Source organism: Centruroides vittatus, unplaced genomic scaffold (assembly GCF_030686945.1).
Source record: "Centruroides vittatus isolate TY-2023 unplaced genomic scaffold, ASM3068694v2 contig_876, whole genome shotgun sequence".
Lineage (NCBI taxonomy): Eukaryota > Metazoa > Arthropoda > Arachnida > Scorpiones > Buthidae > Centruroides > Centruroides vittatus.
The window spans coordinates 645,762-669,603 of NW_027122568.1; the positions used below are offsets into that span (position 1 = coordinate 645,762).

General features: G+C 28.6%; 2 protein-coding genes across 3 annotated transcripts in view; both read left to right on the plus strand.

Moving 5' to 3' along the window:
* The window catches only part of LOC136983108 (uncharacterized), a 26,379-nt gene extending 15,206 nt beyond the window's left edge, over positions 1 to 11,173 (plus strand). Inside the window, exons 13-15 of one of the 2 annotated variants that reach the window (XM_067279743.1) lie at positions 5,584 to 5,765; positions 6,147 to 6,443; positions 11,013 to 11,173. In XM_067279743.1, the coding sequence (XP_067135844.1) occupies positions 5,584 to 5,741 (158 nt within the window). In that variant the 3' untranslated portion in view covers positions 5,742 to 5,765; positions 6,147 to 6,443; positions 11,013 to 11,173. The remainder of the gene's footprint in view (positions 1 to 5,583; positions 5,766 to 6,146; positions 6,444 to 11,012) is intronic. The other variant, XM_067279744.1, reaches the window with a different exon arrangement.
* On the plus strand, positions 6,042 to 20,774 carry LOC136983131 (uncharacterized). The gene is made up of 9 exons (XM_067279767.1): positions 6,042 to 6,054; positions 6,147 to 6,443; positions 11,013 to 11,250; positions 16,377 to 16,437; positions 16,528 to 16,653; positions 16,757 to 16,851; positions 17,627 to 17,723; positions 19,629 to 19,715; positions 20,662 to 20,774. Exons 1-9 carry the CDS (start codon positions 6,042 to 6,044, stop codon positions 20,686 to 20,688), a joined length of 1,041 nt encoding a protein of 346 aa, XP_067135868.1. The 3' UTR covers positions 20,689 to 20,774.
* Positions 20,775 to 23,842: the final 3,068 nt, after the last annotated feature.

Consider the following 23,842-nt stretch of genomic DNA (forward strand, 5'->3'; position numbering starts at 1 on the left):
TGAACTTATTATAGTAATATTATTGCATGAATATGCTAAAAATGAAATAAAAAATTATCAGAAAATGAAAAATTAAGAAAAAAGACCGATAATTAAAATTTTTTAAGTCAACAAAACACCACCTGGACAAAAATATGTGAAACAGGCGATAAACAAGATGATGCCGTCAAGTGCTGACATCTGTTGTCGATAAATTTTATAAAAATTGATTGTTAACAGGGTAATGATTAATCGGTACCCTGGCAGTTTTGCTAAACAATTAGGGTAACGATAGATTGGTACCTTGGCCGGGTAAGGGTTAATACATAAGTAATTAAGGACAAGAAGCATGTATTTAAATTTCATATCACTTTAATAAATTTTTGATTATAACTTTAAATAACTTTGTTAATCTTAATTATTATGACAATAATAATTTTTATTTCTTTCGAGTTAATATTCCATGAAATGATTATGTAAATTAATCTTTAAATAACATATTTACTTTTTAAAGTAACAAATATTTTCTAAACAGTTTTTTTTTATTGCTTATGGGATAAAATAATAACTTTAACTATTTCATTTTTCTAAGTAGAAAAAATATTCATTTATTTATTTTTCTTTTAATATCATTCTAAGTTATATAAAAACCATATTAAGAATATAACATTCCATTATTTTCTGTAGTTCTGATAACAAACCAGCAATGAGTTGATAACTTTCTCAGAAAAAGTTTTAAAATTGTGTATGATGTCATTTTTTATTAAATTTTGTTAAAATACATTTCATATTATTAATTATTATAACATAGTGAAAAGCTTAATTTTGAGGGTAAAGATGAGTTTTATAAAAAATTGTAAATGCTAATAACGAGTAAAATCTTCATTAATTTCAGCCACATTCAAGATGTGACATGTGGACCCCATCTAGTTGAATATCTCTTGACCTTTCACCACCAACATTTGATAGTATCAATCTCCCTAATATAAACCTCCCTGCAAAATATCAGAAGTTTTCAACACAAACATCCATACATATAGAAAAAATCTTTCAAATTTTTTTTGTATTTTTCTTGACATTTCAAGGTCCTGAGTCCAAAAATATAAAAATCTAGTGGGGGACATTTTTTGACTGATCATCATACTTTCCTTCTGTTATGTATAACAGTTGGGAAAGTAAAAATAAAATTGAATTCAAATGTTTCCATAATTTGATCTTGAATTAAATGTAGAAAAGATTATAAAACTTGAGAAAATGAATTTTTTATTTCATTTATTTTAAAAAATGTTTTAATTTGCAAATATCTTCAGGAACATCATTTATTAGTTCATTCTTCCCATATATCTTTTATTTTATAAAAAGAAATTACTTTGATGTTGTATCTAGTTTTATAAGAGAAAATATAGTTTTTTTCCTACATTTAATTTAGAATGTAATTATGGATAATTGTTTTTATTTATTTTTATAAATTGATGTTTCATTTAAATTACAATTTACTTATTTAATATGATTTTTTAATTTTTATTTATTTTGAATAAATATCAATTTTTAAGCACATTTAACAATTTTTAAACATTGTATTCTTAAATTATTAAGTAATTATTGATAAAATAGAAATACTGGGGACCAATTAAACAATAATTAGTATTGATATATTATTACAAGCATCATTATTGGGCTGTAATTTTCAAATTGCAGATACGTACATACATTCCCACTGTCATCCATCTGTTGTTTGTCTGTCCATTCATCCTTTGTTAATGTTGAGAATGGAGTTAGAGGAAAATTGAGACCAGATATAGAAATCTTAGGAACTGGAGGCCCCGATTAACTGTGTATGACCTTCTGGTCTGTACTGGAAGTCATGCGATTGTAATTTAAATGTTTCTTGAGAACAGAGTCAGACACATGAAAATTAAGACCAGATAAGGAAAGCTTATTTTTAAATTAAAATATGATTAAAAATTGCAGTTTGGCATGATGATGTCACAATAAGTAATTGCTTGTTAACTATTACAGTTCTTTTATGGTATTTATATAGTACAAAAATTCATATTTGTAATTTCATAACATTAATTTATATTGTGGAAGAGAAATAAATGATTTTCTTTAAAATATAAAAGTCTTCATAATTAAATATTTTATAATAAGAGAAATTAAATTTTGGTTTAATAGTTTATAAAAATGTACAGGGTGGTTTTTTTTTTTAAACTGATGGTACTCAGAGACATCTGTAGAGCAATCTAACAGCTGGACTGTTACCAAATTTGGGAGAGTGACTAAGGACGACATGGGAAAGAGATTCCACAAAGAAAAAAAGTAGTACTCAAATTAGCCGGTAGGGGTGGATTTGGCGCTGTTGTAGCGAAACAGCTAAGAATTTGTTGAAGGTCCACAGGGGACTGTTGCTGGTAGTAGCAGCACCTGGGAAATGGCATTACAATTGGAAATGACGCCTTCGACGGTATGGCAAGTTATGCGAAAAGTTCTCAAGTTCTATCACATTTTACCTAAATTCAGGTGAAAATGGCCCTCATCTCCCCAAAGAATTACCCACGGCCAAGCATCATCCATCTCTATCCTGGCAAGAAATGTCAGAGCAAATGTCAACCGTGTAGCATGGTTGTTTGGTTTTAATTCTTGCACGTGGCTTATCTTGTATGGATAGAACTTGAGAACTTTTTGCAGAACTTGCCATACTGTCGAAGGCGTCATTTCCAATTGTCGTGCCACTCCCCAGGCGCTGCTACTATCAGCAATGGTCTCCTGTGAATCTTCAACAAGTGCAGTCTGTAAACCTTTAACAAATTCTTAGCTGTTTCGCTACAACAGTGCCAAATCCACCCTTACCGGCAATTTTGGGTACCAGTTTTTTTCTTTGTGGAATCTCTTTCCCATGTAGTCCTTAGTCACTCTCCCAAATTTGGCAACAGTCCGGCTGTTAGATTGTTCTACAAATATCTCTGAGTACCATCAGATTAAAAAAAACACCCTGTATATATGTACAGTACACATTTTAAAAGCTTTTATTGTACAGTGGTGTCTCATATAACGTACTTAATCCATTCCAGGTGCATGTCTGTTATACAAAATGCATTTTCCCATAAAAATACATGTTAAAACATCTAATTCGTTCCGCAGCATAAAATAACCGTACTTTATCATTATAAAAATGAACATGGGGTGCGTTCTTTTATTCCTCCGCATAACTCTTTGCGAGCGACATCCATTTAAAAATTCCTGCGGAACACGTTCCTAAATTCCGGTGGGAGTGCGTGCTGTTGAACGGCAAAAACGGCCGCTTGTAGCAGTAGTTTATGGTGGAAAGCAACATGGCGTCCTCCTTGGCTCAGATAGTTTCGTTTACGGGTCCATTATGTGGTTTTATGAATGAAAATTTAGAAATTGTGAAAGCGCAAGTTAGTGCACACGGTGATGTAAGTGTCTTTACGAATTTTTTTCGAATGGTAGCCAGCATTCTAATTTTTTTCGTGGCTATTTTGAATGCACTTTCAACAAATAATCTATTTTATGGTGAAATTTTACAATTGGGACCCTTCTTTTGCCTTTAAAAGCTCATATTTTAGAATTATAGATTCCTCCATCACGATACTATCGATATTGCGAGCGACTGCCATCTTTCTTTCTTTCACCGTCGTTCCTAAATGCCTACAAATAGTAGCGCACTTCCATAGTAGCAGAGACACAGAGCGACTGCTATTAAAGAATGCACCCATGGAGCAGACATCAATTATGCCGGAAAGTCTGTTGCTCGAGTCACGTAATGACCAAACAGAAAGTCTGTTGTTCGCAGCATCTGTTATTCGAGGCATACGTTATACAAGGCAGCACTGTATATTAAATAACAATTTTTATACATATCAGTTTTTTAAAACAAGTTTACATTATAACATTTAATTATAATTATTTTTGCTTCACTACAATAAATAAATATTTTTCACTAGTTGATTGCCTGTCATATATGATGGAATATACATAGTACATAGCAAAAGTTCAGAGACTTTGCATATAGTTCCTTGCCTTGAATAGTTTAACCCCTTTTCTGTCACTTTCACATCCATATGTTGATATGCAATGATCACTTTTGACTTTAGTGTATTAATTGAAGTACATTATTGTCCAAGGGGATTGAATAGTTTGAAGGTAGTTGTGCATTAGTGTTTTAAACTATTCAAGGCAAGGAACTATACACCAAGTCCCTTTTGTATGTACAGTACTATGTATATTCCATCATATATGACAGGCAACCAACTAGTGAAAAATATTTATTTATTGTAGTGAAACAAAAAATTATTATAATTAAATGTTATAATGTAAACTTGTTTTAAAAAACTGATATGTATAAAAATTGTTATTTAATATACAATAAAAGCTTTTAAAATGTGTACATATATACATTTTTATAAACTATTAAAACAAAATTTTATTTCTCTTATAAAATATTTAATTATGAAGATTTTTATATTTTAAAGAAAATAATTTTATTTTTCTTCCACAATATAAAATTCTATTGCAAAGTCCTACTTGTAAAGTTTACCTACTTATTTTGCTGTATTTACAAAGAAAATGTTGTTTCCATTTAATTTTTTTAAAGCTCTTTTTACCTTGTAGGTATTAAGAGAGCCTTTTAATCAAGTTCATTGTGAGTTCAGCCAGATCCACAATGGGATGGCTGGGTAGTGAGGGATGGGATATATCAATATATCTGGTATGGACTACCACCTGAAAAATTTCTGAGATTTTTCAAGCCATCTAGATTCATTCCCTGGTCTCCAGATTGGTAATCTGGCAGCTTAACTGCTTGGCCATCCAATTATCTGTTTCCATTTATTAGAAGTTTCATTGTGCATAGTACAATCATAAAAGTAAAGTTTATTTTAAAATGAAATAAAATAAGTATAAACAAAATAAGAACTAACTAAATTGAAGAAAATAAGTTATTTAAGTTAGCATGGAAAGACTTACTATCAACTGTGATAAAATAGCACTCACAAATAGAGATTTTGGTTGAATATAATTAACATTTCCTCTCTGCACTTTCTAAGCCATTAAAAAGTGCTGTCATATAATTAACACTTGCCTAATATTACAGAAAATGATAACCAATAGATAAAAAATCATGAAATATTTTTATATAGCAATTATTTTTTGTGGAATTATTTATATAGCATTATTATGCTATCTAATTATGTATATATATATATATATATATTATATTTTTATAGACAAATTTTATTAATCATGATAATAAAATGATAACTAGTACAATAAAAATGTTTGCCGTAAACATTTAAAACATCCAATTTCTAATAATAGCTGCTTGTAATAGATAGAGAGAAGCCAGCACCATATGCTAACATTGATATAGTATTATACAATAAATGGCACTTGGAAACTATATATTTGTGTTTATGATGATGAAAATAAATATCTTTATTTCATAATTTATTGCACTAATTTGATTAAAATTGTTTGTAAATTAAATTAAAATTTTTAAAATTGTTATGTATTTTGTTAAAAATGTTGTTTATCAAATTTTTTAATTTTGTGATTAATTTATCTTATATATATATATATATTTAGGAATACAGATTGAAAAGGAATGTAGTAAATTCTTAGACTGTGAGAGTGTTTTTGCAGATATTAAATATGTTTCAGCATCTTTGAAATTTTTTGTTTGCATAATTTCTTTTAATTATGACTCTTTAACATCATCCGAAGATAACAAAACTCTTTATTGAAAACTATTGAAGAATTAAAAATAAGTAATTTTAAATCTTTAAAATTATTCTATGAATATAGTAATTGTATTATAAGTTTAAATTATTAGTACAAGATGTTTATAAAACTGAATTTTAGAATACAAAGTTATAAATTTACAAATTGTATTAAAAATAGTAAAAGTGGAGAATTTTATTATTTATAAGTATGTTAAATTTTTCTTGAGTTTATTATTTTTGAAATTTGTTCTTTTAATTTTATTTAAAATTAAAAATACATTTATCTAAATTTTAGTAACCGATTATCGAAATTTTATTTTAATGAATATAATACGTATATATACAAAATACACATTAATTTATAAAATGTTTTACAATATTATATATTAATTATTAATATCTAAATACTAATTTAATATTTTTCAGTTGACTGTATAATATCTAATGATGATCAAACTGCCAACAAGGAAGATAAAACCAAATTAAAGAAGCAATTGATGATAATGTTACATTGTATTGATAAAGTTTTTAATTCTTTGGATGATTTTAAAAGTTCTACTGTATTATCTGAAAATAAGAGTTCTACTGAAGATATTTCAGATACATTTGATACAAAGAAATTGCAAACTGATTTAGATTCCATTGAAAAAAATGATATAATTGATAAAAAGCAATTTACTTCCATTTTAAATAATGACAAATGTGGACAAATTGATATAACAGGTTAATATTTTTCAATTTATTCTTAAGACTTTTAGTTAATATTTTAATTAATACAGTTGATTTTACTTAATTGGGTCACATCATGGAATAGATCATTTGGCCCAATTATGCAGATGTTATTCCAATAAGCCAAACACAAAAACCACTTTTTCCATTGTAATCTAATAGTAATGTATAAAACAAGAAGGGACAATTACTGAAAAATAAATTAAAGACAGATAGTTTATTTTTACTACAATCCTTACAAATCACCAGAAGTCACAATCTAACATGGCAAACACAAGGAGAGAACAATATTTCTTGTTTGCAGCAAAATGTAATGTGGTTGTGTTCAAAGTTTTAAATAAGTGATGATAAACAAACGTAAAAATTTTATTACTTGTCTATACTTGACAAGGTTTGTATAACCCAAGAAATAATAAATAGCTAAATTATAAAAGATGTAGTATTTTAAATTTTTCAATAGTCTAAACTGGCTATAAATAGCCCAACTTGGCAACATTGATTGTTTTTCACTAGGAGTACATTTAGATGGTAAGCAGCCAAGTAAGCAAACCAATAGCACAACCCATTACATATGAACCAGATTATGCCATTTGTTTGCTTACTTGGCAGCATGCCACAGTTTCTTGCAGGTAACTCCTACAGAGTTCAAACTGCCTTGGGTAAATAGACAGATGAAGCAGACAAAATTACTGTTTCTTGTTCCATTCTAACTTCTTTTAGGTTTAGCAAATTCAAGAAGAATATCTGTAGAATTACATTTTTAACTTTAAAGTCATGCTATAGCACAACTTGTAATATTGACATAATTGCAATGTAACTAGAGGCACACTATCTACAGTTTGTCATTCAAGCTTACAAATTTACATTAAATACATTGATTTGTTTCTGTTCTTTGCATTTTGGACCAAATAAATAGTTCCCCCAATTGATGACCCAATTAAGCAGAATCTACTTCATGATAAATTTTGTATTTAATATTACATGTAAAGTTTTAAAAAATTGGATTTATTTTAAACATTCATGTTTTATTGAAATATGTACAAGTACACTACCAAATTTCTGGCACTCTTTGTTCCAAAGCCTTGTTGGATTAATCATTTTGCCATATCAACAAACCTCTAATTTACTAATTATATCTCCCATGTGTATAAAGTTACCATGGGCAGCTAGAAACTTAAATTATTAAATATTAAATGCATGTAAATTACATTTGACACCATCACTGATACTCTCATAGCTAAGGTTAAATTTAAGCAAAATAAACTGAGACTATTGCAAAATTGCAATATCATATTAACAAGTGTAAAGTAAGTGAGTCCTACATACAATGCCATTTGTGGTGGCCCAGTAAACTAGTCTGGTGGCCATAGGAATTTCAAGTTTCCTCTTGTAATTTTATCCAGATTAAAGGTGGTACCAAAACATCTGTTGCCAGAAATTTGGTGGTGTACTTATATACCAAATATTCAATGTCTGTTGTCTGTATTTTAGTTTAATCAAACTTTTGTTTCATAAACCCAACCAACAACACTTATCATATGCTAGCCAATGTTTATTCAACAATTAAAACTCAGGTAGGCATTTTGACAACAACCAATGTTGCCTCCTCAGTTTTAATTTACAATCTTTTTTAACTAGTTTATTTAACCAATACATAGCACTATTAAAATCATTATTTCCAACTACCTCCCTTCTTTACAATATCATATAAAACTTGATCTACAACCATAAAATCAATAACATGGAATATCATTTTTGAAAAATTGTTAATATTTTTTTAATAATTGTTATTATTGCTGTTAGCAACCAATCTTGATAACAGAATTTTCATTGAAGTAACCTTTTTTGCCATTGTCCTCCTCCACTAAGCAGTTTTGGAGTATCATTGTAATGGCACTCCAAAACTGCAGTCTACTATCCACTCCTTTATTCCTATACTCACATTTCATATTTCCTTGTAAATAGAATATTTCTATGCCAGAATCCTAAATTATATGCTTTGTAAAAGTATAAACTGTAAAGATCTGTATGGTAATTTATTGGATCCAAGGAGCATTACACACGTTACTGTATTTATATATATAATATAAGTTATATTGTGAGATCCTGGACTTGACAAAAAAAATTTTATTCAAAAAACATAGAGGATATGATTATAATTTTTCCCACCGACTTACTTCCTTGTTTAAGGTAACACATCGAATGTGTCACCAGGAACTTAACAACAAAATCGGTATTGGATGTGGAGATTTACTTTACCAAAAAAGGGCAATGGAAGAAAGGGAAGGACCCCCAAATAAAAGGCAATGTTTGATGACAACACAGTGAGTTCATCCGACAGAAGAGTCAGTCATCATCAAAAGTTCACCCTTGCTAGAGTTGCACTAGTGCTCAGATACCTTACTGACATTGAAGATTCCTACCTAATGTCTTTCCTCCCTCCAACGACCCTCCTGTCACCTGAATAGTCCGAATATCAAGATATCAAAACCTTGCCAAATATGCCAAGACTTTCCAGAGCCATCCATCAAAATTTCCGAATCATCAATTCATCATGTTGTCATTTCAAGTCCTTAACCCTATTGGCAACGAAGCACATCCTCAGATCCTTTACAAGGTATCTATGTAAACTCTATGCAAACTCTTTCTCTCTCAAGACTAGAACTCACGAGGATAGTTAATATTGTGTACGAAACCTTTAATACAAAATATTAACCTTAAAAAATATATAAATGGATAACCATAATGTTCAACCTTCCAATGGTAAACAGCCTATGTTTAGCCTGTTGTAAATAGTTTATAGTTAATAAACAGATAATTGTTATTGTTAAAAGTGTGTTTGGTGCACTTCTTTAAAACGCACTGTCTCTTCTGTCACCTCCATCCCGGATCCGATCACCTAAATACGTGCAAAAAGGGTTCTGTGTCTGTCCTGACAAACTTGTCATTGCAAACACAGTGTCAACCCTTTGGTCCTTTGATACCAAAACAAAGGGGACCCTTTGGCATTGTCACAATATTATTGGAAATCAAATTAGGTCTTGGATTTAATTAATAAACAGTTACAATTAAAAACTAAAAGTAATTCAATTTTTATTAATTTGATACATAAAAATGTTTTTAAATGAGCCATGTAATGAAAAAAGATTGAATCATTTAATTGAATTTAAAGAGTACTCATGATGATCTAGTGATAGAGTACTGGATATTGAGTGAATGAATCATGACCAATCTCACTGATCATGATTCAATTACTGCTGGTTTCCACCTATTATGGCTCGTTCAAGTTTAAACACCACCTCTCTCTTTTTCAGTGGGCACTCAGAGAGTGTACTCTGGGTGGGATAGTCAGTGTCAACATGGGAACTGGAAGAAAAGTTATTTTTGTATTTATAATAATTAATATTGGAATTTGTCAATAAATGCAATATTTGAAAATCTTCAAAAGATGTTTGAGTTCTTATGAAATAACTTGCTATGTGTTTTCCAAGTTCTTGCTCCATTAACGTTTTTCTTCTGTATTTATTTTCTGTTTACAAGCAATGGCATGAAGTAGCCATTAAGGCTTTGCCTGTATTTGCAATAATAAAGAATATAAAAAAAAATTATTATAATGGTTTATTTCACAGCTTTTTAACTAGATAACAGACAAGTATTTATCTATCTCTTTAGTGATATAGTCTTGTTTGACTTTGTTCTTATATAAATCATAATTAAATAAAAAAAAATAACTGAATATAAAGCTATTCTCTGACTTCTGTAATATTTGAGCTATGTAAGTTTTTGTTGGCCAGTGCAAACTTAGAAACCAAAGGGGAAAAACCACTGTAGTTACACTCCCTGGATCTTGAACAATACTCTGCCAATGCCATGTACTGTACAGTACAGTATATTGTCCTTTTCATATTTTCGATTATAAGGTGTTTGTATTATCATTTATTTTAATCTTTTTATCATTCATATCAAAGCATATCTTTTTCGTTTTTACTGTGCAAGAGATAAAAAGTTGAATTAATAATTATATTTACATATTTGTTGAACTTTTTTTTTTCATTTAAATTCAGTGTGCAAAGTTGCTAGTACTGCAAAAGCATTTAGGAAAAATTTGACTTTACATAAATTTCTGTGTAATACAATCATTTGATAAGTCAAAGAGTGGCTGCATAGTTATGTTTCTTTTAAGTTACAGCTAAAAATGTAGTATTATTTTAAAATTATCTTATGATTTTTAACTTTATTTTCTATATAATTAAAATTTAACTGTTGGAAATGATATGGATTTCATTAAATCGAGTAAGATTTAATAAAATCCATATCTTTACTTACCTTTTTAATAAAATGAATAATAATTAATTACACGAATGTGGAATATGTTTTGTTTGCTCAACATCTAATATATATATTATAATAGTATACAAATTTATTTATTTTATTACAATGTAAAATTATAGATGAAAATTCTTACTTTTTAAACATTTTGAAGTAAAAAAGATGTTACTTTTTCATCATATTATGATTTTCTCCTTTTAGTAATCCTGAATATATCCTGTGTTTTTTAATTAGATATTTTAGAAAATATATCATCATTATCTTCTACCTTCAATAGTGAAGAATTGCTTGAAAAAGCAAAAGATATGAGCAACAACAAAAGAATTGCAGATCTTTCATTTCATTTCTCATCTAAATGTACAGAATCATTACAAGAACATTCTGAAGACATGTTAAATTACATCCAACCAGATATAACAAGAAAGATTGCTTCTGAAAATTCTTCAAAGGAAGCAATATCCTTTTTTAACAGGTATTGGTGTGATGATTTGGTACAAAAAGTGACATTTTTGTATATCATTTTTAACAATAATTGAATATGAAAATGTTATACAGGTACTCCTCACTTTACGACCTATCTGCTTAACGACCACTCGCACTTATGACCAATCGAGTTTTGACCTGCAATTCGGGGAATCCCCTTTCTCAGCTTAAGTGTCGGTCAGTGGCAAATGGTGACATGCGCACTAAGTGTACTATAATAGTCTTTTTATGAATAAATTTGAAGTTTGTTGCATAATTTGTATAATTTTCAACGATCCTATATTCCCGACGCAAGCTCCTCGCTTATCAACCAGTTCTCTTAACAATGTAGTCGTTGGAATGGAACTCGATTGTAAAGTGAGGAGTACTTGTATTTAATATTAAGTTTTTAAAAATAATTCTGGAAAATTTACTTTTAACTTTTCATATACAGTTGATTCCATTTAATTGGGCCACCAGTTAATTGGGACAGCCACTTTATTGGGCCAAATTCCAAAGAATGGAAACCAAACTAATAAATTAATACATAATTTAATTGCTTAATTGGGACAATAGCAGGAAAAGAATTTAGCAAGTTTTGATATATTAGGGATCGTCTGAAAATATGTAGACACTATGTACACATAGTGTTACACCCCAATGTTGTGTAAGCCTGATTGGCAGAGACAAAGTGATTTTGTCTTTTGCTTGGGCAGTTCAGTTTTTCTGGAAGGGTCTCCTTAGCGGGACGTATCACATAGGGATCCCCTCTGAGATGGACCTGAATGCGAGCTACTGACCCTGCTCTGGATTGGACCAGATGTCCCTTTAAAAGTGAAGTGACAAAGTCCCGGACAATTTTTCGAGGTTTCTCAACTGAGTTGGAAGACAGCGAGAGTTTCCTTGGAATTTATTGTGTGCATAATTATGTCTAGATTCGAACAGCAGCCATCCGATCATTGAGACCAGCATCCAGAGCTGGCGGATTCTACAGACACTCGTGCCAAAGTGGCCCATCTCCAAGTAAAGGAAACTGCTCAAAGGAAGACCGTAAAATGACTTTTGGTCAGAACATGTTCTAACTAAAAAGAGAGAAAGGAAAAATCGTTCGATCAGGAACAAATCGAATGGTCAACCTTTGTGTACATCACTACTAATACTGTATTTGGTAGGATTTCTCACTTCCCGGTCTTTTGCTTGTCCCGGGATTCTGGGATAAAAGTGAACTGTTTCCCGGGATCCCAGGAAATCCCAGGACAAAATTAATTATTTTTAAGATATACAAAATATCATTAAATCAAATGATATAATTATTTTTCGTTTTTTAAAGTAATTTAATATGTTCTGTAACCTCCAAAATCAAATATTAATAACGCTATGTAAGATATACGAGTATATTAAAAATTACCTTTGAATTACGTAGAAATTTTCACAAATAGAAAAAATTTATTAAAGTTTGCTGGAAACTGCATACAACAACAACAAAAATGTCTTCGAATTGAGTTGGGAATAAAAAAAAAATGAACTTAGATCAAACTTCTAACTTAGAAGGTAATTTTTGTTTTTTTAAATAAAATATAATACAAAATATTGTAAATTTTTATAAGATTTTAAAAAGCAAAGATGGTCAATACTCCGATCACTCAATCTAATTCTTGTTTTAGTAATGAAAAGTCTTGCTACCGAGAATGCCTTTTCCGATTCAATTGATGTGATTGGAATTGTGTTTAATGCATTTAAGAGAAGACAAAAATTATGTGTTTTTCACCTGTATCCTGAAAGATTTCTAGTTCGTTTTTGAGATTGTAGTACTTCTTTTGTTCCCTAGTATTCTTGATTTGTCTACCTTGACTACTTTAATAGAAACATCATAGCCCAATAATTCGGCAGTTCGTTTGTCTTTAATAATCAGGTTATGAAGAAAAACTTCATACTCGCAGACTTCATACTCATTTGTATCCTTGCCCAATTTGCACAACTTGGCATTATGCAATTATTGAAGCTACTGGGCATGGTTAAAAATTAAGACAGCATAAGCACAATTATTCCAGATATTACTGGTAAAGAATCTTGAAAGTCCTGCCACAAATAAACTATGTATTGATTATTGATCATTTGTGATGTGCCATAACAAACAAAAATTTAAAAAAACTAATAAGTAGGTTTAAAATTAATAAGTGCAAATGTATTCTGACAGTTTATGAGTTAATTATACTTTCTATTTTCAGAATTTCCTCAACCTTAACATAAAATAAGAAAAAAGTGAATTTTTAAGAAATTTGCAGGATTTCTCAGGATAAAAAAAATTTCCCGGGTTAAAAAAACAACCGGGATCTCGGGATCCCGTTTGAGAAACCCTAGTATTTGGCAACACTAGTGTGATGCAAATCAATTATCTATTGTTGTGAGTCTGGCAAAATAATAGTACAAATATTTTCTGTATTTTGGTTTAATAAAACATTAAAATAGGTACCTAATTATTATTTTTACTTATTTATTTACCTACATATTACATATTTGATTTTAGAATTTATTATTAGGTCATTTATTTGGGGCAGCTGCTTAATTGGGCCAAAATGGATTAGTCCTAACGTGTTCCAATTAAGCAGAATCGACTGTATTTGTAACTCTTCAGAAACTTGTTTCATATATTTATTTTTAAAAAAAGTAATTTATTATATTTGTTTTTCTAATAGTGGATAATATAGAATTTGATACTATTAAGAATGTAATATGTATTTTTAGATTTTTTTCAACTTTGTTCAGACCTTTCAGGTATCTCTTAATGTTTTAACGTAATGTTTCCCATGAAATTTCTTGCAAATTCTTTTAATGAGAATCTATAATTTTAACTAACTATACAATTAATTTTAAAAGATTGAAAACTTTTTCAAAGCTTCTTATGCATAGAAAAAATATTTAAATTTTATAATTCAATGTTGAAAAGGTTCAATTATTAAACATTGATGTATAGTACATTAATCTAGTTTGAATTTCATTAATATTATTTTTTTTCAATAATGTTTGCACATGCATACCTACATTATTTCAACTCAAAATAATATGAAATACATAGTAGAATCAAAAATAAACTGAATTTTCAGCACTGGTTTTATTATACAACACAGAAATTCTTATGCCACACTATCTTCAAAGTAAGCTCCTTCTGAATCTGCACACAATATACACTTGCCAGTATCTATATCACTTTTCAAAACTGGCCTGAAAGTAATTTTTTATGATGTCTGTAATGACACTGCAACTTTCATTCTGCTGCTTATTGGACTGCATTGCTTCAATATTTCCCTTGTTTTAGGGAAAGATAAAAGTCTGTGAGGACAAAATTAATAGAGTAAGGAGATTAGGAAATTGCTATTATGTCCTTGGTCAGATATTTACTGACCAGCATAAACGATGGAAGCCAAGCTGGAAGCTGCAGTGACTACAGTTTTTAAAGTCATTGCAAAAAAATTACTCCACTGACAAATGACTTAAACCAGACAAGGGCAAATGCAGCTCTTGTTGAAAGTGTTAATTTCTGTTTTTTATTATTTTTACAATTTTATTTTTATAATTTTGTGAAAATATGTTTATTAAAAAAATTCAATATTTGTTTTATATTATATTTATATTATATTAATAAAATTGCACGCCTTACCTGTACTATCCGCCACAACAGTACAGAACTGCGGCTCCCATGCATTTTGCAAAACCTACATTTTGGCTCTCACTGAACTCTTGCTTAAACATTAGCAGAAGTATGTAGCTGCAGAAGATACTTATTTTGAAGGTGGTTTATTAATTATTTTTTATATGTTTATATAAAAATAAATAATTTTAATAAATATAAAAATAAAGAATCTTTATACACAGTAGAGTTAAATATAGGTATCCCTTGTTTAATGTAGGAATGTTTAAACGAAATTAATTGCAGCAATCCCTTTATTAATGTGGCTTTAACAGCTATCTTTACTTAACATAAGATATTTTTTCTCAGCAAATAAAGTATTAGTGAATTTGCTATTTTTGTGGCCAGGATGATTTCTGATATAGATACCTAGTCTAATTATGATAGTTGTGAAATTTAATACATTACTGTTAATGCAATATTGTATTCTTTGTTTAGAAGATAATTTTAAACTTTACTTCACATTTTGTTTATGTAAAACCAAACAAAATGTCTGCAGATAAAATGCATATTGGGCAAATAACGTATGCTTTTTAAGTTTTGTAAAAGATGTACCATTAATGCTATATAAACAGTAAAAAATATCTGTAGTATATGGGCAAGATATTCCTAAATGTCAGACATGTGAAATGTGGTTTCGAAAGTTTCGTTCAGGAAATTTTGAACTAAAGGATACAAAACATAAAAACTGTTGATGAAGAGAAATTTCAGGAAGAAATTGTTAAAAATTGATGAATAACAACTCACGAACGTGAACAAATCTTAGTGTATCACTAACATAATGATTGTGTTCGACATGCATTAAGTGGGGGAAAAAACTGGATTGAGTATAATTTTATATGATGAAGGTAGGCAGCTCTAAGGTTTCATTTTACTTTTTAAATTAGTTACTCATTTTTATCATAGAAAACTTTTCTTACAGATGACAAATTAAAATAAAAATATTTGTTATTAATTGAAAATTTGTTCTAGATGATGGTGATTGTTTGGTCAAGTACAAGAGGTACCAATGTACAGATTTTGATAGACGCAGTAGCATTGAGGGATTAATTAATCACACTAACATAGGGATATCTGTAAACTAAACTTCTAATATAATTTTTATTATATTAACAGTACAAGTATTTCCAAAGAACACATTCAAAATAAGCATTTTCTACAGCTATACACTTCTGCTAGTACTTGTACTGTTCATATAATCATTAGTTTATGTATATATAACTATAGAATTTATGTAAGTGTGTGTGTATTAGTATGTACTATCTATACTATACTGGAAAATCTTTCAACTGTATATCTGTATAATGATTTTTCTTACTACTTAGTTAAAAATTTAAATTCTAAATTCATTAAGAGCATGTAATACATTATTACTTATATAATACAAAAGTACATTATTAAGCATTGCTAAATTTATATTTATAAATATTTTTTCTTAATATTTTCAGAATAAAACTTAGGAATTCATTATCTCAACCTAACTTGAATAAAAAATTACAAATGATTTTTGTGAGTATTTTCAAATTATATTTATTACAAGAATTACAGTAAAATAGTAACATAATTAAGAATCCAATTAATTAAAATCATCTTATTTAGATTACAACCGAACAAATAGATCTTTATATGAAAGATATAAATGAGGATGAAATCATAGGCATCTTGAAACCAATTTTAATATTGTTAACAGATTTAATCAAACTTTCTGAGAAGACAGATTTTGAGGTAGAGTACATATTTACTGTAAATAATTAAATTATATTAAATTAAAATTTAATTTATTTAAAATAATACAAAACTTAATTTCGCAAATATTTTTTGATTTCAGAATGCAATTTTTGATTTAACAAAAATTCTTGGTACAAAAACAGAAGCTTTTTCTAAAATTTTATCAGGATGGATTGTTAAAACGAAAAATATAAAGTAAATATTCTTTTATATTCTTTTGTAAGTGAAAAATGTATACAGTAGAGCATCGATTAACTGACCCCCAATCAACCGTCACATCGGTTAACCGACCGCGTTCTAGTCGGCAAATTCAGGTGTCCACTAGTGATGTGGCGCTACAATATTTGGCTATGTCTTGGCTACTTTAATATTATTTTTGTTAAATTTTTGTGTGTTTTAGCTGGCAACACTGACTCGACCATAAAAAGGAGGTGAGTATTTAAACCAGGCTTAATTTTCTGTTTTTCTTTATTTTTGTATTTATTTTGTGCGAAAAAAAAAGAAATAATTTTTAACGATACAATAGCGACAATTATTATTTTAAAAAAAATTGTTAAGCTTACATCGATGAAAATTCAACACAAAGTAGGTTAATAGCGATATACGTACTAATATACTAATTACATGAGATATACTAATATACTATACTAATAATGTATTTTTTCATACTTTTCGGTTATCCAACCAACCCCAGACCCCAATTGAGTCAGATAATCGATGCTCTACTGTAATATAAATTACAACTTTTGTCAATGAAATTTTTATATTTTTAAAATTCTTAATTTGAAGATAAAAACAATAAATAATTCTGATGTTTAGTTGATTAACACTTGAAGTCATTTAACTGAAAAATAAATTTTACTTGTTTATTTTGCCATTTCTATAAGTTTTAATTATGAGAGTAGAAAATTTTGAATCAAGTGATATTTTTATATTTCTGATTTAAAAACTTTATCAAAAATAATTATAGGATCACTAAGAAATTGCAAAACTTAAGTGAACAAATACATCTATCATCATCTCAGCTCTGCATTTTAAGTAATATTGAAACAGAAGAACAGAATAAGGTAATTTATATGGAATATTTAATAAATGTTTTGTAGGGAATATTTAATAAATATAATAGCTGGGACAATAATGAAAAATGAAATAATTCATGGTTAGAAAAAACAATAATGTCTCCATAGCTTGTGCTTTTTCAACACCTCAGGAAATAACAGTCTTTATGGAGTGTCAACCTTTTATTTGAGGCTACTTATCAGCCTCAATATTAGCGAGGTTGAGGCTGAAGTTTTAAATGTCAAAACGTACGTCAGACATTCAGTGCTGCTTTCCTGTAAGCCTAGAAGTTTGACAATAGTGTTTGGAAAGTCAGTGGAATCATGCTCGACATTCCAAATGTCATTGTCAAACTTCTAGGCTTGCAGGAAAGCAGTGCTGAATGTCCGACGTACACGTTTTTGCATCTAAAAATTCGGCCTCAACCTTGCTATTCTTCTAATTGTGAGTATTTTTATAACTTATATTAATTCTGAAATTTTTAAATATATTTATGATAAATAAATTTTCATAAATTTATGCCATTATTTAAAGATATATTTGCTCAATTTAGTAAATTCTATATAAGTAAATAATAACATTCAATCTTTAATAATATAAATGACATTTGAACAATGACAAAAATGAATTACAACTGTTGAAAATTAAATAAATCATAATCCATTGCAATTAAATTGATTTTAATACAGCATATTTATCTAAATTCCATTTTGTTTCCATAAATTTGATATTAAAGAATAAAAATATACTGATGTAATTTGTGAAGTGGATTCTTGTCTTACAATCCTCTACTTTCATGACATATAAATTTTATAATTGCCACCATATAAAAATCCAGCAATGAGTTGCATGACTTTCCCAGCAATAAAGTTAAAATTGCGTGTGGTGCCATCTGTTATGAGAATTTATTTTATTAATTATTATAAAATGTCCAAAAGCTAATTTTGAGCATAGAGATGGATTTTATAAAAAAATTGTGAATGCTAATAATAATAAAAATCTTCATCAAGTCAAACTCAACTTGAATATGAAACATGATCCCTCTCTATCTCCCACCTACTCAACCTTTAAGCAACCAAAACACAGCATCAATCCCCTAATACACAAACTTCTCTGCAAAATATGACATTTTCGACAAAAGGAGTTATTAAGCTTCAAAGTGGGTGAACAAAATCATGCCCACACACAAACTAACATCCATACATACAGAAAAAACTCAACTTGTTTTTATTTCTTGGCATTTCAAGTCTTCAGTCCAAAATTTTAAAAATCTTGGGGATCATTTTTTCACCATTTGCCTTACATTCTGTTATATATAACAGCCAGGAAAGTAAAATGTTTAAATGCCAAAATTTTTGATATATACACAAGCTAGGAAATTAATAATTCAAGTATTTCTAGCAATATAATTTAACAATATGAACTTGCAGTAGATTATCTAATCAATATGCAGTAGATTATCTAATGACAGTTTTCTGAAACCACGCTGTCACAAAAATGGCAGTTTATTGTACTTGTTTTTAGTAGCAAACAACTTATAAATAATTATTCAAGGGACAATTCATTATAGTCATGTTTTCATGTTAAAATTAACAATGATTATAAATATTTATATGTTAGCAACTACAACTTTGGACTTTGTTGGAATGTACAGAAGAAGTAAATGAAGTTTGTCATTTTTCATTTTGCATAAAATCAAAGTTTTTCACTGATGATAATCAGATATTAATAAATATTCATACAGTATATAGCTTGCTGTTTGATCAATCTTTAATAATTATTTATGATGTTAACATTATCCATTACTACTCTATTTGATTTTATTAAAATTAGGTTTTAGAAATTTTATGATTATAGTTATTTAATAATTTTTAGAATATTTTTTTTTCTAAATCACTTATTTTCATATACAGAAATATGAAGCTGTGATTGAAACTGTTGCTAACTTATCAAATCAAGTTATACAGGTTCTTCATCAAATCAAATTTATAGAAGGAAAAGTATGTATCTGGTTTTACAAATAATTCTTCTTTAATTTAATATATTATATTTATATAATATTTATAAATTATATATATATTTAAAATATATTATAGTATTAAAATAAAACATGTATAATTCCATTGATAGAAGAAATTTCATGTTCCTGTTTAATTAAAAGCTGGTTTCCTGAAGCTATTGGTGTTTATTTATTCTGCTGATAGATGGATGATATTATTAGATAAATATATTATCTCTGGAATTTAATAAGGAACTTTCATTAAACACATATAATAAAGATGAAATACAGGCAGTCCTCACTTTGCATGTGTCTGTTATGCACATATTTCAGTTACTATCACTTAGTTAAATTTTAACTGTTTTTGTCCCCCCAAAATGAATGCTACCTTAGAATGCTTGAAATACCAGTCCCCCAACAACATGGTTTAAATTTCAATTACCAGAGTATATTAACTATGAGTAATTGTATAAAGTACAATCTTTACTTCTCTCTTCAGTGCAAAAATCACTAAATCTGAACAACAAATGTGCATCACGATTAATGACCAATCATGTCACTTTTTTTGAAAGTCACTGTACATATATTATTTAGTTCATACAGAGACAGGAAGCCTTGTTGAGATTTGATTTTAATTCTGTTCACTTTCCATTATTTAGATGTCCATTAAGATTAGTTCTACTGTATATAAATTTATTACTTAGTAAGATTTTTTTTCATCTAATACATCTTGTCATTTAACAATTGCCATTATCTTAGATATGTCCAAAATGTTGAAACTTTTTAATTGGAGAAATTATCACTGCATTTTAATGTAACAATCTATTTGGTATATAAATCACAAACACAAATTTTATATTAATTCAAATAAAAACGCTAGCATTTGCAAATTACTTTATAATCATTTTGCTTAATAAGTTTTTATAATTCATTTTTATATTTACCAGGAAATTAAAGTGCAAGATACAAAATAATTGAAAGGCAAGTTAACGAAGAAATATTTTTATAATAGTTGTGTAAAATTATTAGGAATTACATACAATAAAGATGTTTTATCAAATTTTTAGTTTTTTTATTTCTTTATTAATGCATCATCACTAATTACATATTAATTAATAAGAAAAATTTCATCTGTTCCACTGACATGAAAATGTGATTTGACAATACAAAGGATTTTCCATGGCCACAACACATCCACTTCTGTTCTGGCAAGGTGATCAATGCAAAACAATTACCGTATTTACTCGCTAATAAGATGATTTTGCATATAGGACGAGATGTGACTTTAAATGAAGGCAAAAAAAAATTAGAATTGTATTAATAAATCTAATTTTCTTTATTTTTATCTTAAAGATAAAAATAAAGAAAATTAGATTTATTAATACAGTTCTAATTTTTTTTTGTTTAATCGCAAGTAAAATATCAAATGAACGTAAATGCACGCATTATCCCAAAAAACATTATTGGCATTTTAATTTGTTCATGTAAAGTTGGACAATCAGGAACCTTTCAATTCAAAACTTTTGCTTTTCCTATTGTTATTTATCTTTACTCCTGACAATACACAAGAACGATTGAAACGACCCAGATAAAATACTTTTGTTTTTAAACACCAGAGGATGAGCATCCAGTAAAAAAATGCAAAGAATCCTTTGCTTACACATATAAGATGACCTAGGTTTCTGAAGCAATAAAAAATGAATAAAAACCTTGTCTTATATGCAAGTAAAATGGTATTTACTGCCAATAGTTGGCAACAAGCAAGTGCTGATTGTGGCTGATCTTGTATGGCTAACAATCCATCAATTTTCTCTATACCTTCCACACTGAAACATGGGATAATCCAACTGCAGCTACAATGCTTGTGCACTACTGGACTCTGAGAGTTGAATATGTATTGAACTGAAATGTTGATTAAAGAAATCTTCACTGCTATTTAGGTTAGATTGGAACCTTCAAATTTGTTGTTATAATCCTGTTCTAAACTTGTTTGTAAAAGAAATGAGAATAAATCAGATTGTCTAGAGAAAATTTTGAGGTTACAGACCATGCTTTCCTTTAAAATATTGCTGTGCAGAAATCATCATACATTAACATTATTCTATAAGTTAATTTTATATAAATATATACAATAACTATTTGACTTATTAATTATACAGAAAATATAAGTTTAATTATTTAATTTTATTGGTATACTGCATAATAGCATAAATTAAGCATGCAAAGCATAGATAAATCCAAATTCTTGTCATAGGAATTAAAGAATTTCTAATCATTTACTCATTAAATAACAACATTTACTTATTTTATAAAAATTTATTCTCAATCATTATAACCAATTCCATTATTTATAAAATACCAAAATTTTAATTTATTAATCTCAATAAAGCAACAATGTAACAACATAAACATCAACCCAATTCTATTAGATATGCTAGATGAACTGCCAGATTATTTAATGGGTTGTAACAAGACAATTTTAATAATTGGAAATAATTCTAATTGTAAAGAAAATTGCTTTATTTCTAATTGTTAAATTAGCCTTGTTATAGTCCAATAAATAATTTGGCAGTTCAAATCTAAAGCTGCAATAGGCTCTTAAAATATTTGAAAGGATTTGAACAATTTCAAAAATCACATTTAAAATTAAATTGTAAATTCCATAAAAATGATATTTTCAGTATGTTTTTGCATAACTCCATTGAAAGGAAAGATTATTTTACTCCATTCAGGAACTTATTAAATTAAATAGCATTTGATTGGGAGTAAACTTTATTAGTGGTTTTTAGTTTGAAGAATAATTATAGTGTAATTCCAATCCAGAAAAAAATAATTCTAATTAGAAGAAATTTAGAGTTTATATCAATTTTCATAAAATATGGAATGTTATTTACATACTGTTGGGATTCAGAAGAATGAAATAAATTTGAATTTTTAAACAACTACATTTTTGGAAAAGAGAATATAATACAACAATATATTTGATAATAGCCTCATGTCAGTGTTAAAAAAGAAAGGAAAAAAAAAAACAGTACAGGTACTCCTCACTTTACAACCTATCTGCTTAATGACCACTTGCACTTATGACCAATCGAGTTTTGACCTTCAATTTGGGGAATCCCCTTTCTCAGCTTCATGTCGGTCAGTGGCGAATGGTGACATGTGCACTAAGCGTACTATAATAGGCTTGCGTGTACTATAATAGTCTTATAATACTATAATAGGTTAATATAGTACTATAATAGTCTTTTTATGAATAAATTTGAAGTTTATTGCATAATTTGTATAATTTTACAATGATCCTATATTCCCGGCACAAGCTCCTCGCTTATCGACCAATTTGCTTAACGACATAGTCGTCGGAACGGAACTCAGTCGTAAAGTGAGGAGTACCTGTATTCAAACCAAGGAGTTTGATATAATTTTTGGATTTTTCTTGGTAAATGAAAGTTGAATTTCTGGACTCTTCCAGGAATGAGGTTTGCTCAATTTTGACACATGAAATGGTATAAATCATGGATATGTCACAATTGTACATATTTAGTAGAATAAATTAGTAATCCATTGTTTTTTTATACATTAATTAGTATTTCAGTTTCACCAACGCCTAATTTTTATCTGCACTTTCCCAGCAATTAGTTTCAACGACAGCACCGGCCAACAAGTAAAAAAGCAAAGCCATTTTTGAGATGCGACTATATCTTGGAGAGTGCAAGCAATGCATGCGCAAATCTCGCACTTGTGTCTGTTTGTAGAAACAGTCTCAGCATTTTGTATTTTCTTTTCACTCAGTTCTCGGTCCCCTGACTACCTACAAGTCTGGTTTATTTATGTGAGCATGATTGGGCACCAAATACTCTGTGCCAAATTGCAACTCCTGACATGTACTCCATATCTGTAAGGTGAAAGGTCTTCGTTGACAGCAGCACAATTTTAGAGACGAGACATAGTCTCATCAATTATACAGGAAAATTGCTCTGAAGTTGGTTAAGGCTAATTGCAAACTGGAATTCCTTAAAGATTGTGCTGACAAAAGGGTGTTTCCAATGTCTATACATAGAATTAGCATCCCAAAAGAGTGCAATGCATTAAAGAGAAGGTTCCAAATGCATGTTTACATAAGGCCGA

Coding starts and splice junctions, on each gene's coding strand:
- LOC136983131 (XM_067279767.1), top strand. Junction 17,724..19,628: donor AAACAGAAGAACAGAATAAG/GTAATTTATATG, acceptor TTTCATATACAG/AAATATGAAGCTGTGATTGA. Junction 19,716..20,661: donor TCAAATTTATAGAAGGAAAA/GTATGTATCTGG, acceptor TATATTTACCAG/GAAATTAAAGTGCAAGATAC.